The 13,150-nt window shown below is 40.5% G+C and overlaps 1 protein-coding gene across 1 annotated transcript in view; it reads left to right on the top strand.

The window, feature by feature from the left end:
• SLC30A8 (solute carrier family 30 member 8) overlaps positions 1-11,474 on the top strand; it is a 44,400-nt gene extending 32,926 nt beyond the window's left edge. The window contains exons 4-8 of the mRNA XM_063450275.1: positions 80-233; positions 2,359-2,542; positions 3,400-3,505; positions 6,522-6,656; positions 11,216-11,474. Of these exons, the coding sequence (XP_063306345.1) occupies positions 80-233; positions 2,359-2,542; positions 3,400-3,505; positions 6,522-6,656; positions 11,216-11,361 (725 nt within the window). The 3' untranslated portion in view covers positions 11,362-11,474. The remainder of the gene's footprint in view (positions 1-79; positions 234-2,358; positions 2,543-3,399; positions 3,506-6,521; positions 6,657-11,215) is intronic.
• The last annotated feature ends 1,676 nt before the right edge of the window (positions 11,475-13,150 follow it).

Here is a 13,150-nt window from a genome sequence, read left to right as displayed (position 1 = left end):
ATTTGTCTGTATGTACATCATCTCCTTGCTGTCTTTGAATATAGTGAAAGTAAATAACACTCTTTGTTTTAATTGCTAGAAATGGTTGGTGCTTTGATGTCTATGATAACGATTTGGGTGGTAACCGGAGTATTATTATACTTGGCTTCTGAGAGAATACTACACCCAGACTACACCATAGATGGGACAGTGATGCTCATAACCTCAGTGTGCGCCTTAGTGGCTAATTTAATGTAAGTCATATGTAAGCAGCTCCATAAATTCATAAGAATTTCATTTTTCAATTCTCTGCTCTCCAAACTCTTGTTTCCTTCCCTTGTGTAATAGTTGATTAGCGCTGTGTGGAGTGTAGAGTGTGTTCCCTGGGATTCCAGAATGGTATTTGACTTGAGTGGGGCGTATTCCCTGGAATTCTTATCCCAATGCATCATGTCCTCCTGCGTATGTAGAGTGGATTCAATTTCATAAATTCATTACTAAAACACATTGCTTTCTCCATAGCCTCGAAAATCTCTGTAATTTATGATATCTCTGCTATTAAAATATAATTCATACGGATCACTGTTTACCCACTGTGCCCCCACTGTGGAGTTCATATATATATAAATAAAACACTTAAAAAAAATAACAAAAATAAAGGGGTGAACACATAATGCCCCCTTCTGTTGCCAGCAGATGGGGCAACATCTTATTATTAAATTATTAAACAGGGGGGGACTAGTATCTCCTATAGCTCCCACCCATGGGTGACGGGTGGTAACTATAATTATAATACAAGGGTAGATTTAGTGTGTGTCCCAGCCCCATCCATAGGCTCTAAATATAATAATCCACCCAAGCCCCTAAACATGGACCAAAGTGTCTTACTTTATTTTAATTTGTAGATTTATATAAAAGTGTTTGCTTGCTGGTTTCAAAAAAACCTGGTCAAGAAATGTATGTTCCTTTAATTATATTAAAGGCCCCCACTTGATGCCCAAGGGTAGGGTCATGAACAGTACCCACCCAAGCCCCTAAACATGGACCAAAGTGTCTTACTTTATTTTAATTTGTAGATTTATACAAAAGTGTTTGCTTGCTGGTTTCAAAAAAACCTGGTCAAGAAATGCATGTTCCTTTAATTATATTAAATGCCCCCACTTGATGCCCAAGGGTAGGGTCATGAACAGTCCCCCCACCATTCTACATGGGGATGGAGCCTTTCTAGAGACTGGACAGCAATGGCTGCCCAGTCGCTACTATTTAAGTTTAGTAGATATGCCCCCATCCCTACCTCTCTGCACATCTACTAATGAGTACAATGCAAAAATATCTTGTGTGAGTAGTTTTTAAGATATTTATTCAAGATAATTACTAATAAATTACTAATTATTACTAATATTACTAATACATTTCAGCCTATTGGCCATGGTGATTTTTGGACCATCTACTGAGCAGGAATGGCCAAAAGGTAGATCCTCAACTGACGTACAACTCCCACACTGCTTTGTGAGTGGTGGATCTACTATTTGCCATCCTTGCAGGGTTGAATTTGAGTGCAGTGCCTGTGTGTGAATGAAGGTGTATTTTTTTTCTGTTTGGAATATGTGTAAATGTTTTTGTATTTGTGTATACTGCCGATGCTTGAAGGTAGATGTATATTTGTGTATAGTGTTATTTGAATGCAAGGGTGTGTGTATGGATAGGGTTAGTGTTTGAACACTGGAGTGTATATGTAGTGTTTGCACGCAGGGGAGTGTTTGTGTGTAGTATTAGCATTTGATTGCAGGGCAGGTTTTTTGTACAGTATTGGAGTTTGAATGCAGTTATATGTTTGTGTATAGTGTTGGTGTTTGAATGCAGGATTGTTTACATGTGTAATATTGTGTATATTAACATACACACACAAATACATACACAAATGCACATTGCCACGCACTCACAGAAACACACAAGCACTGACACATAAAGGCACCCACTTACACATACACACAGGAATGCACTCCAGGCGATAAACAGAAATAAAGATACATAGACACACATGCATACAGAGCCACTAACACACATGCACAGATACACACACTGACACACACATAGATACACTAATCCTCTGTCTGAGTCTCCCTCCTGCAGTCCTGCTGTGCGCACTACAAATGTTTCCTCTCGATCCCAGTGTGTCTGGCCCCAAACTAGCCTCCTTGCAGCCCTGCCCCCTCTGTTGCATTGTAACACATACCGACAGGGCAAGCTTGGTCAAGAATGACCCTGTAGTACCTGAGCTCTATATCTCACACTGGATGATATCTTGCCTTTGAATTCTAAAAATGAGATCATGAGAGCAAAGTAATCACTCACTGTACCTTTACTGTGGATTTACAGACTAGCTTTGATTTTGCATCAGAAAGGGCATGGCCACAGTCACACAGGAGGTCAACATGAGCACATGGTGTCTGAAAATGAGCCTCAGACTAACGCAAGCATACGGGCAGCCTTTATCCATGTCATCGGGGATCTGTTCCAGAGCATCAGCGTGCTAACCAGTGCACTTATAATATATTTTAAGGTAACATCTGACAATCCCTTATATCATATACTATCACCTACATTGGGATATACAACAGCTCCAGGACATCTGATTTCTAACAACTTTTACATAAGCAAGTATAAAAATGTATGGTGGTAATCTCTTAAACTGGTCCTCTAAAGCCGGGGTGGGGAGCCTTCGGCCCTCCAGATGTTTTGGACTACATTTCCCTTGATGCTTTGCCAGCATGATGGCTGTAAGAGCATTATTGGAGATGTAGTCCACAACATCTGGAAGGCCGAAGGTTCCCCACCCCTGCTCTAAAGGGACCATTTTGTAACATAGCTGATCAGATTATTATTATTATTATTATTTGTATTTATATAGCCCTAGCATATTTCACAGTGCGTTAAAATTTATAGACAAGAGGTAGTCAAGTTAATTAACTGACGTTCATTAATTACAATAATTAGTGCACCGATAACAAGAATAACACTTATTCTCTGACTTTTCCTCCGTATTATCTACATATTGAGAAATCTTAATGTAACAGTTTCCGGGTTATGCACTGAACTGGATATTTTTAGGACGTAATCCAGGAATTGGAACTCTTAGGCCAAAATAACATAAGTGGATCAATGTTTTACTATTTTCCTAACCATTACTTTAGTCAAATATGTTCAATTCCTTAGTGATTCCCAGTATTCCTCAGTTTAATAACCTTATGTGATTAGAATTTTAAATTTTGTTTTTTTCTTTCTCAGTACAAGAATTTTCTCACACTTTCCCCCCATTAGATAAACATTGGCTTATTAAGCCCTATAATACATATTTGTTCTTCTACCTTTAATGTAAATGTTCTAATCTTACATATTGTTTTTTTTTTATTCTTTCAGCCACAGTACAAGATAGCAGATTCAATCTGTACCTTCATATTTTCCATTTTTGTTCTGGCCACTACCTTCACAGTGTTAAGAGATGTTTTAATTGTCTTAATGGAAGGCGAGTATTACTAATACCACTGAACTATTGGGTTTACTAAATTATTTCATTGCTATAGTAACGTGACAAAAATCCGATGCTAAAACCAAACCAAGAACTGCACTCTTTCAAATCCATAAACTTAGGTGCAGCCAAACCAGAGGCCAGCACCAAGCCTCTAAATGTAATTAGTAGTCGAAAAAGTTCCAGGCACTACAAAGTATAAATAGGCAACTTTATTGGACTCAAGTGTCCAGCAACGTTTCGACCAGAAACGTTTCGACCAGAAAAGGTATTTTTTAGCTTGAAGAAGATGTTTTGTTTTTTTGGTCGAAACATTGCTGGACACTTGAGTCCAATAAATTTGCCTATTTATACTTTGGAGTGTCTGAAACATTTTTTGACTCTAAACAATCTAATGCTCTCTGTGCACTCCATGACCCACTGGATACTTTAAAAAATGGTTGTTAAATTATTTAATTGTGTTATCATTTCTGCAATGGATGAATCAATGGTCTGTCCAACCACCTTGATTGCTATCGAGTGGACTATCTATTTTAAAGGAAAAATCTGTACAACTATTATTCTAAAAAGGCTATTTGCATGTAACGCCACCTACTGCAGCCAGTTCTCACTCTTTTAATAAATACAAAATGACCTCTTCCTGCCACATAGCACATAAACATATAATCAATGGACACTCCATGCACCAATAAAACTTTAATTGATAGGTTTTGGCCTCATTATTATGCTGTATTTTTGCATGCTCAAATCTTTATAGTTTTTGCATAAAAAAAAGAAAAAAGAAATTTTGCAGAATGCTGACCTATAAGCCTGCCTATTAAGCCACACCCTCTTACTCCAGAAAAATACTTCCTTATCAAATGTATGCACTGGTGTCCAGAATGTCCTTTTAACCCCACAAGGGTATAAGTCAAAGCATATATTATTTAGTACTGTTAGACCATAATATGCAACCTGGGTGAACCAAGTTGCAACTCACTTCACTGAAAAGATTTGTGCAATCAGAGAAGATATGTCTAACCTCTCTCGCTCCCCTTCCAATACATCACCCAACCAAACTCACTCCACTGTTCTATGCTCATTTGCACCTACTACAAGGAAAGAGGTTTCTGCTCTGCTCCAGTCCTCCCACCCCACCACCTGTTCCCTCAATCCTATTCCCTCATATCTCATCTGCACCCGGTCTCCCTCTCTTCCTCTCACTAAAGAAAATTTTCAATTTCTCCCTTTCCTCCCGCACATTTCCTTCAAGCATGCAACCATAACGCCGATTCTGAAAAAGCCCAACCTTGAACCCAACTCCCCATTCAACTACTGCCCTATATCGCTACTGCCGTTTGCCCCCAAGATCCTTGAGAGAGTTGTGTATGCAAGAATGACAGACTTCCTCAAATCCAACTCTCTGCTTGACCCGCTTCAGTCTGGATTCCGCGGTGGTCACTCTGTTGAAACAGCTGTGACCAAAGTATCCAACAATTTAATCGCTGCTAAATCTCGCGGCCATTACTCTATCCTAATTCTCCTTGATCTTTCTGCTGCCTTTGACACTGTTGATCATCAACAGTTTCTTCTCCTTCTCCATAATCTTGGTCTATGGGATACTGCTCTCTCCTGGTTCTCCTCCTACCTCTTCCAGCGCTTTTTCAGTGTTTCTTTCTCTGGTGCTGCCTCTCCTCCCCAACCCCTCTCTGTTGGTGTTCCCCAAGGTTCTGTCCTTGGTCCCATACTGTTCTCCATGTATACTGCCTCCCTTGGTAAACTCAGCAGCTCCTTTGGCTTCCATTATCATATATATGCAAACCTACCTGTCCTCTCCTGATCTCTCTCCACCCATCTTGACTCGTGTCTCTGACTGCCTCTCTGCGATTTCCAACTGGATGGCTGCTCACTTCCTTAAACTCAACCTGTCCAGAACAGAACTTCTGGTCTTTCCTCCCTCAAGTGTTGCTACTCATGTGTCTGTCTGTCTCCAAATCAACTGCGCCACCATCACCTCTACCTCTAATTTTTCATAAAGGTATGTAGCAGGAATTCTAAATCTTTGTATATATTTCCATGGGTTTTAGAAAAAGTCTCAGTATGTAAAAAGTTATGTTACTGCAATTCACTATTTAGTACATAGAGACCACAGAGGATATTTATCAATGCTTAAACAGGTGTTATTCTGGGACAAAGTGTGAAATAAGGAGCAATCACAATGCAAACCAACAGAATGCATCTAGACATTTAGCACTTTGCACCTAATATAGCACCTGTCTGCCTTGATAAGTCTCCCCACACCGCACTATGGATAATTTTCTAAACAACAAATTATAGAGGGAAAAAAATAAATCTGAATTACAAAATATATACTAAAACCACAGCTGTAAATATAGTGGAACAAAAAACGCTGTATTTAATGCTCAATGAAAACTCTTTTTTTCTCTGATGTGGTCTTTACTCATTTGCCCATTCATAGCCCCGGCACATTCACCAAATATTGTTTTTATGTTAAAATTAATGCGTGTGCTTGATAGACCAAAGATATCAGAGAAAGTATCAAAAACACAATAAATAAATGTAAATCAGCCTTTTTCATTTTTTTTTGTTTTATTGCAAATGTCCCTGTTACATGTTTCTTTTTATAGAACGCACAAACAATTCTCAACTATTCAAAAGCTTTAAATTATAATGAGATCTAACCTGCGGGTGTCAAATATAAAAAAAAAATGAGACTGCTGAATAGACATTCATTTTTTTTCATTCCCCTTTGTCAGTAGGCAGATAATAAAACCAATGTACAGATTGGTAGAAGAGGCTTTAATGCCGTAAAATATTCAGTTAGCATAAAACACAACTGATGAACATGTTAAAACACACTGCAGTTACAATGTAGCTTCTGCAACTCGAGTTTTCACCAAACGTTTTGTGAACATCAAATTATTGCTGAGGGCAGAGTACCACTTCTCGTTTTTTTCTTTCCGTTGCTGCTTAAATTAAATGTCTAGTTAAAGCATATCATTATTTTTTGCAGGTACTCCACGAGGTATTAATTATAGCGCTGTGAAACAGAACATTTTAGCAGTAGACGGAGTTAAATCGGTCCATAGCCTTCACCTTTGGGCTTTGACAATGAACCAAATCATCCTTTCAGTTCATGTTGCTACAGGTCAGTAAACGTATGTGTGCGTACGGAACAAAAGTTCAATTGTTGAAGACTAAAGACCGGTATATATTCTTTCAAATGAAAGCGTACCTGTCATTCCATCACACACCGGCCTCCAGCAAAATATGCTTCTGTGGTGTGACCAGCTGCTTAACTCTGAGATTTTGCTATCAGAAAATACAATGACCAAGGCTTTGAATGACCCATTTTTCACTGCAAGAAAAAAATTGCAGGCAAGCAATCGCTCATAGTCACTGTATATAAGAGGCTTTATGGAGTCTGAAAAGGCAACCCTTCCAGCTGTAACAATGCACAGTGTGTCAATGGTGAAAGAAAGTACATTAAGCACACTAAAAAGGAACTGAACAGTCCAACTACGTGCTAGGGGTACAGTGATATTACCGAAAGCTCTGTCCTTTCGACACTGTGACTGTAACATATATAATTGGTAACCGGTAAAATATGTGACGCCAGTACTTACAAGTTGACAGTGATACTAATATATATAACAAACAAAGTATCTAATCTTCTAAAAATACTTAAATATTCTGTATGTGAAATAATATATCACCAGTGATTATATTTTTCTTAATAGGATATTTATTTACCATATATTTTTATTTAATAGAAATAAATACGGTATTAAAATACGTGTTTGTAGGCGTCATGCTATTTGGTGCATAGTATTGCAATCTGTAGCAATGCGTCCAGTTCCTTTTGTTAGATTTAATGAATAACCATGACATTCCTAATGGAATTAATAAGATAATGCAATCTAAACAAACACATTATACATTTTATTTTCTAAGGACAACACATAAAAATCAGTTTAAACTTCCAAAATACAAAAACACTAAACTAAGTACTGACTATTATTAAATACCAAGGTAAACTAGTGGATGTCGCGAACACAAAATTTTCGGTTCGCAAACGCCATAGACTTCAATGGGCAGGCGAATTTTAAAACCCACAGGGACTCTTTCTGGCCACAATAGTGATGGAAAAGTTGTTTCAAGGGGACTAACACCTGGACTGTGGCATGCCGGAGAGGGATCCATGGCAAAACTCCCATGGAAAATTACACAGTTGATGCAGAGTCTGGTTTTAATCCATAAAGGGCATAAATCACCTAACATTCCTAAATCACAATGGATATGGATTGACACCTGACATAAAACATATTGACACCTTGACATATGGATTGACACCTGTCCTCAGAGACCCTATCTGCCAAGTGACCCTATGTAGGGGGAACAGTCCCTATTCTGCTCTGTGTCAGTGTGTATCAGGGATCCTTAGGTTAGGTGTCAATCCATATCTGCCAAGTGACCCTATGTAGGGGGAACAGTCCCTGTTCTGCTCTGTGCCAGTGTGTATCAGTGTTCCTTAGGATAGGTGTCAATCCATATCTGCCAAGTGACCCTATGTAGGGGGAACAGTCCCTATTCTGCTCTGTGTCAGTGTCTGGGGGGAGTATCTGCAGTAATACAGAGTGTCTGGAGGGAGTATCTGCAGTAACACAGGGTGTCTGGAGGGAGTATCTGCAGTAACACAGGGTGTCTGGAGGGAGTATCTGCAGTAATACAGAGTGTCTGGATGGAGTATCTGCAGTAACACAGAGTGTCTGGAGGGAGTATCTGCAGTAACACAGAGTGTCTGGAGGGAGTATCTGCAGTAACACAGAGTGTCTGGAGGGAGTATCTGCAGTAACACAGGGTGTCTGGAGGGAGTATCTGCAGTAATACAGAGTGTCTGGATGGAGTATCTGCAGTAACACAGAGTGTCTGGAGGGAGTATCTGCAGTAACACAGAGTGTCTGGAGGGAGTATCTGCAGTAACACAGAGTGTCTGGAGGGAGTATCTGCAGTAATACAGAGTGTCTGGAGGGAGTATCTGCAGTAATACAGAGTGTCTGGAGGGAGTATCTGCAGTAATACAGAGTGTCTGGAGGGAGTATCTGCAGTAACACAGAGTGTCTGGGGGGAGTATCTGCAGTAACACAGGGTGTCTGGAGGGAGTATCTGCAGTAATACAGAGTGTCTGGAGGGAGTATCTGCAGTAATACAGAGTGTCTGGAGGGAGTATCTGCAGTAACACAGAGTGTCTGGGGGAGTATCTGCAGTAATACAGGGTGTCTGGAGGGAGTATGTGCAGTAACACAGAGTGTCTGAGGGGAGTATCTTCAGTAATACAGAGTGTCTGGGGGGAGTACCTACTTGTAATATTTATATGCACTGAAAAAAAAAGTAATAATAAATTGAAAAAATAAAATAAAATGGTTGCAGCTTCTGAATGAATCTAAAATGGATGCTGTCCAGTAGGTGGGAGGGTCTGCTAGGGAGGGTGTGCTGCTGATTGGCTGGAATGTGTCTGCTGACTGTGAGGTACAGGGTCAAAGTTTACTCAATGATAAAGAATAAGGGGCGAACCGAACATCGCATGTGTTCGCCCACGGTGGCGAACGCGAACATCTATGTTCGCCGGGAACTATTCACCAGCGAACCGTTCGGGACATCACTAAGGTAAACCATAAATACTGTGAATCTAAATATTGTGCATTAAAGGACCACTATAGTGCGAGGAAAACAAACTTGTTTTCCTGGATCTATAGGGTGTTTAGGACCCCCCACCCTCAGGGTCCCACTCCCGCAGGGCTGAAGGGGGAGAAAGGGGTTAATCACTTACCTTTCTTCAGCACTGGGGACTCTCTTCCCTCTTTCAACGTCAACCGCCGAATGCGCGGCAAGAGCCATGCGCGCATTCAAACCGCCCATTGGAAAGTAATTCTCAATGCTTTCCTATGGACGTCAGCGTCTTCTCACTGGATTAACCCATAGGTAAACATAGCAGTTTCTCTGAAACTGCTATGTTTACAGCTGCAGGCTTAACCCTAGATGGACCTGGCACCCAGACCAATTCATTGAGCTGAAGTGGTCTGGGTGCCTATAGTTGTCCTTTAATATATATTACTGATTATTATTTAAGGGGAAACTATAGTCCCGAAATAACAATTGTTTTTCAGGACTATAGGTTTCCTAATGTTCACCACCATTTGTCCATCCCCCTTTGGTCTAAAAAAAAAAAAAAAAAAAAAAAAAGAAAGATTAAAAAAATAACTTATCTAATTTCCTACGGTAGAATTTATCTGTTGCAGCCACCGGCAATGGATTGGAAATAAATTGCACAGGCAATTGCCGCACTCCTCCAATCAAATGCTGCTATCAGCAGCATGTGATTCCTGGGCCGAGTATTATTTAAATCTGGAAGAGAGGGCGCTGTCAGAAATACTGCTGCTAGAGGTATATTTAATCCTGCAATGTAAATATTTCAGGTTTCACAAAAATGCAATGTTTTAAATTTCAAGGGTAAAATGACAGGACCACTACACCCAGACCACTTAATTGAGATGAAGTGGTCTGGGTGACTTTATCGGTCCTTTAAATACAAGAACTGACAACCATGAATTTCGTTGTCAGTGTTATTATATTCATATGTTCAGAACCAACTGCAAAACCAACTATGAAAAACATCCATTAACAATTGTTTCTTTATCCTTAAACTATTAAAATACATTTCCTAGAGCAGAGGTGCCCAATAAGTAGATCTCCAGATGTTGTAGAACTACAGCTACCATGATGCTTTGCATATCTTTAGAATGCCTTTGTAGTGAGTATGGTGTCTGGAGTGCCTTGGTGCTGTCCTACTGCTAAAAGTCAAAGAGTTTTCTAATGGTTTGACTCTTACATAAGTCTCCTGGGTACCTGAAATTCCACTGCTTTTCATAAATATTGCTAAAGTGTTCCACTTCCTTAAAAAATATCAATTTTGGTCAAGTTAGGATGGAGTTCCTTGGCTGGGAACGTCAGCTGATGCTGTCAACAAATGACTTCCATCCAAAGATGGACATAATCAATGTGAATAGTGCAGAGCAGGACACCTGGTACCATATCTGTTACAGTGGGCTGTTTCGGTTATGTTTTGGTTGCTTAGGTCCTTTAAAACGCAGTCTCTGGTTTATTCATATGCCAGTCTCTGAATTTGGTAATCTCTGTATTGTGAGCCATTGATGGACTGATGTGAGAGCCAGATTTCACACCTGAGGAAAAGTGACTCATCGAGATCCTTCCAGGTTTAAATGTGAAATTTATCAGAGATAAAGCAACAACTAACTTGCACAGTTACATTTATTCATCTCACATTAATGTTTGAAGTACAATGAAATATTGCTTTCGTACTGCTATTTTTTTTAACGAAAAAGAGACTAATAACCTTGCTCCTCTGAGACCCTTTGCTTTTTAATATTTTATTGTACTACTAAAACTAAGAGACTGATTTCTTGGTTTGTTTGATTCTCCTGGTGGATTACAAAAGAAAGTATTTTGGAACATTTACAACATTAAAGTTGTTATAAGAGAGAGAGAGAGAGAGAGAGAGAGAGAGAGACAGAGAGACAGTCCAGCGACTAGGTAGGCCTCAATGAACTAAATTCAGATTATACGCATTTGTATTTTTATGTTTTGTTGTTTCTACCTGCATTGATTTTTATTTTTATTCATTTTCAGAAAATCTAAATGATTCCAAAAGAATTCTGAAGGAAGTTACCCAGAGTGTTTTTGACAGCTTTCCCTTTCACTCCGTTACCATTCAGATCGAATCTGTAGATGAGCAGGTCCCTGATTGTATGTTCTGCTACGAGCCAACAGGATGAATCCATTTCTTTTTAGGAAACCTCAGGCTACACAAGCTACTGACTGTGCTTCTTTTAATGTAAAATGTGTCTACATTGTGTCTACATAATGTGATATGATGGTTCATTGAAATTCTAATGTTGGTCCACCTGTTCTCAGTTTTTTTTTTAAACCTTTGGCAGAAAAACACCAGCCTAAAGAAGGTTTAATTGTAGTTATTTTTTTAAAAATTTTTTAAAATTTTTTATTTTTGCAGTACATAGAATTGGTACATGCAGGCTCGAAGTGACCCAAAAGCATTCCTCAAGCATTTCCCTCGCGTAACATGTGGGGCATTTGGTTATCAGGCACAATATTATAATAACATAATAACATAAGCAGGTTTCACAGTGTAGCTTTGACTATAAGTATATAGTTATGCTAGAGACAAGCTTGGTCAGAGATTCTAATGCTGGGTTACAGGCTAGTGTTGAACTGTGTATAAGTGCTATCATCATGCTTTACAAGATTAGTGTAAGTACCACCTGGCGCTATTATTTGCCCCAAGACAAATGAGAAACGTGGATACGGGAGCTATACATGTAAGGTATCACATTTTTAACCTATGCCCGTCTCACATATTGCACTGTATCGACTAAAATAAGAGCTAAGGCCTCGTAGTTTCGCACCCCACCCGCCCCTGCTGTAGTAAAGTCCAGCGCCCCAGACTCCCATGTCCCGTTTTGTGCTGCGGTCAGGGCTTTGCTTCGTGGTCGTCTGACAGACTGCTTCTCCTCCTAGAGGTAGCTGTGGACAGCTTTTGGATGTGGGTTTCCTGCAGGGAATTGTCCCATTATGGACCTTGGCCCAGGTGGGTAGTGTTCCGTAGCAGGGCAGAGCTGACTGCTTCTAAGCATCTTCTGAGGTGTTTGTCTTTGCTTCATGTGCATCACGGCTGCATCAGAGTTGCAGCTGGCGGGTCTTAGGGGGCCAGGCTGGGGCGTTGCTGCGGGCTTCTGCTTTCGTCGTTGGGTCTGAGACCAGAGTTGTAGCCATATGTGGTCAGAGAGCTTATTCCTCTGCTCCTCCTGTGAGGCCCACTTCGTGAAAGCTTGGGAGCCTTTAGCCGTCCTGCCGGCGGCCATCTTAGTGCTCGTTAAGTTGCCAGGAGTCAGCTTAACGGGAACTGCCATTTCCTGCTTGGGTGAGCGGATCCGCACCTTGGTGGGGACCAGAATAACCCCCACTGGTCCAAAGGGGGAGGAAACGGGGCCGGCGAGACGGTCCATCTCGGAGCTGCATCAGACAGTTGGTAAGTAGGTAAGTAGGTAAGGGCGGTGGCTGTCCACCCCACCCCTCACTTCAGTAGGCCGCAAGCTCCGGGTGCACTATCCTCCAGCAGGGCTTCACAGTGTCCAGACCGGAGCCCCTCCGGTCACGCAGTCGGTCGCTGTGTTACTTCTGGTAGCTTTTTTGTCATGAAATTGTTCTTGTTTGCCCTTCATTAGGGCAGAATAGGTAAAAACTGCCAGGAGCTCAGCAGACATGCGACCTGCCAGCATGGCGGTCCGTCCCCGCCCCTTAATTGTAGTTCTTATTCTAGAATCACTGGTGGTTTCACAGCTACCTGCTGTCCAGTTAAATCAGGAATGCCTAGATCGTATTCCCATGTTCTGAGGTTGGTAGGAAGGCAGTTATACCTGTAGCAGAACTTGATGTTAAGCAGTCGATAATTGCCGCACGTACGCTCTGATTATAGAAATTATTTGAAGTCCTGCTCCCAATTTCTATGCCAAGTAAGACTTATAAAACATTTTTTTGAAGATCTGT

Source organism: Pelobates fuscus, chromosome 4 (assembly GCF_036172605.1).
Source record: "Pelobates fuscus isolate aPelFus1 chromosome 4, aPelFus1.pri, whole genome shotgun sequence".
In the NCBI taxonomy this organism is placed as follows: Eukaryota; Metazoa; Chordata; class Amphibia; order Anura; family Pelobatidae; genus Pelobates; species Pelobates fuscus.
This window is presented reverse-complemented; position numbering and strand designations above follow the sequence as displayed.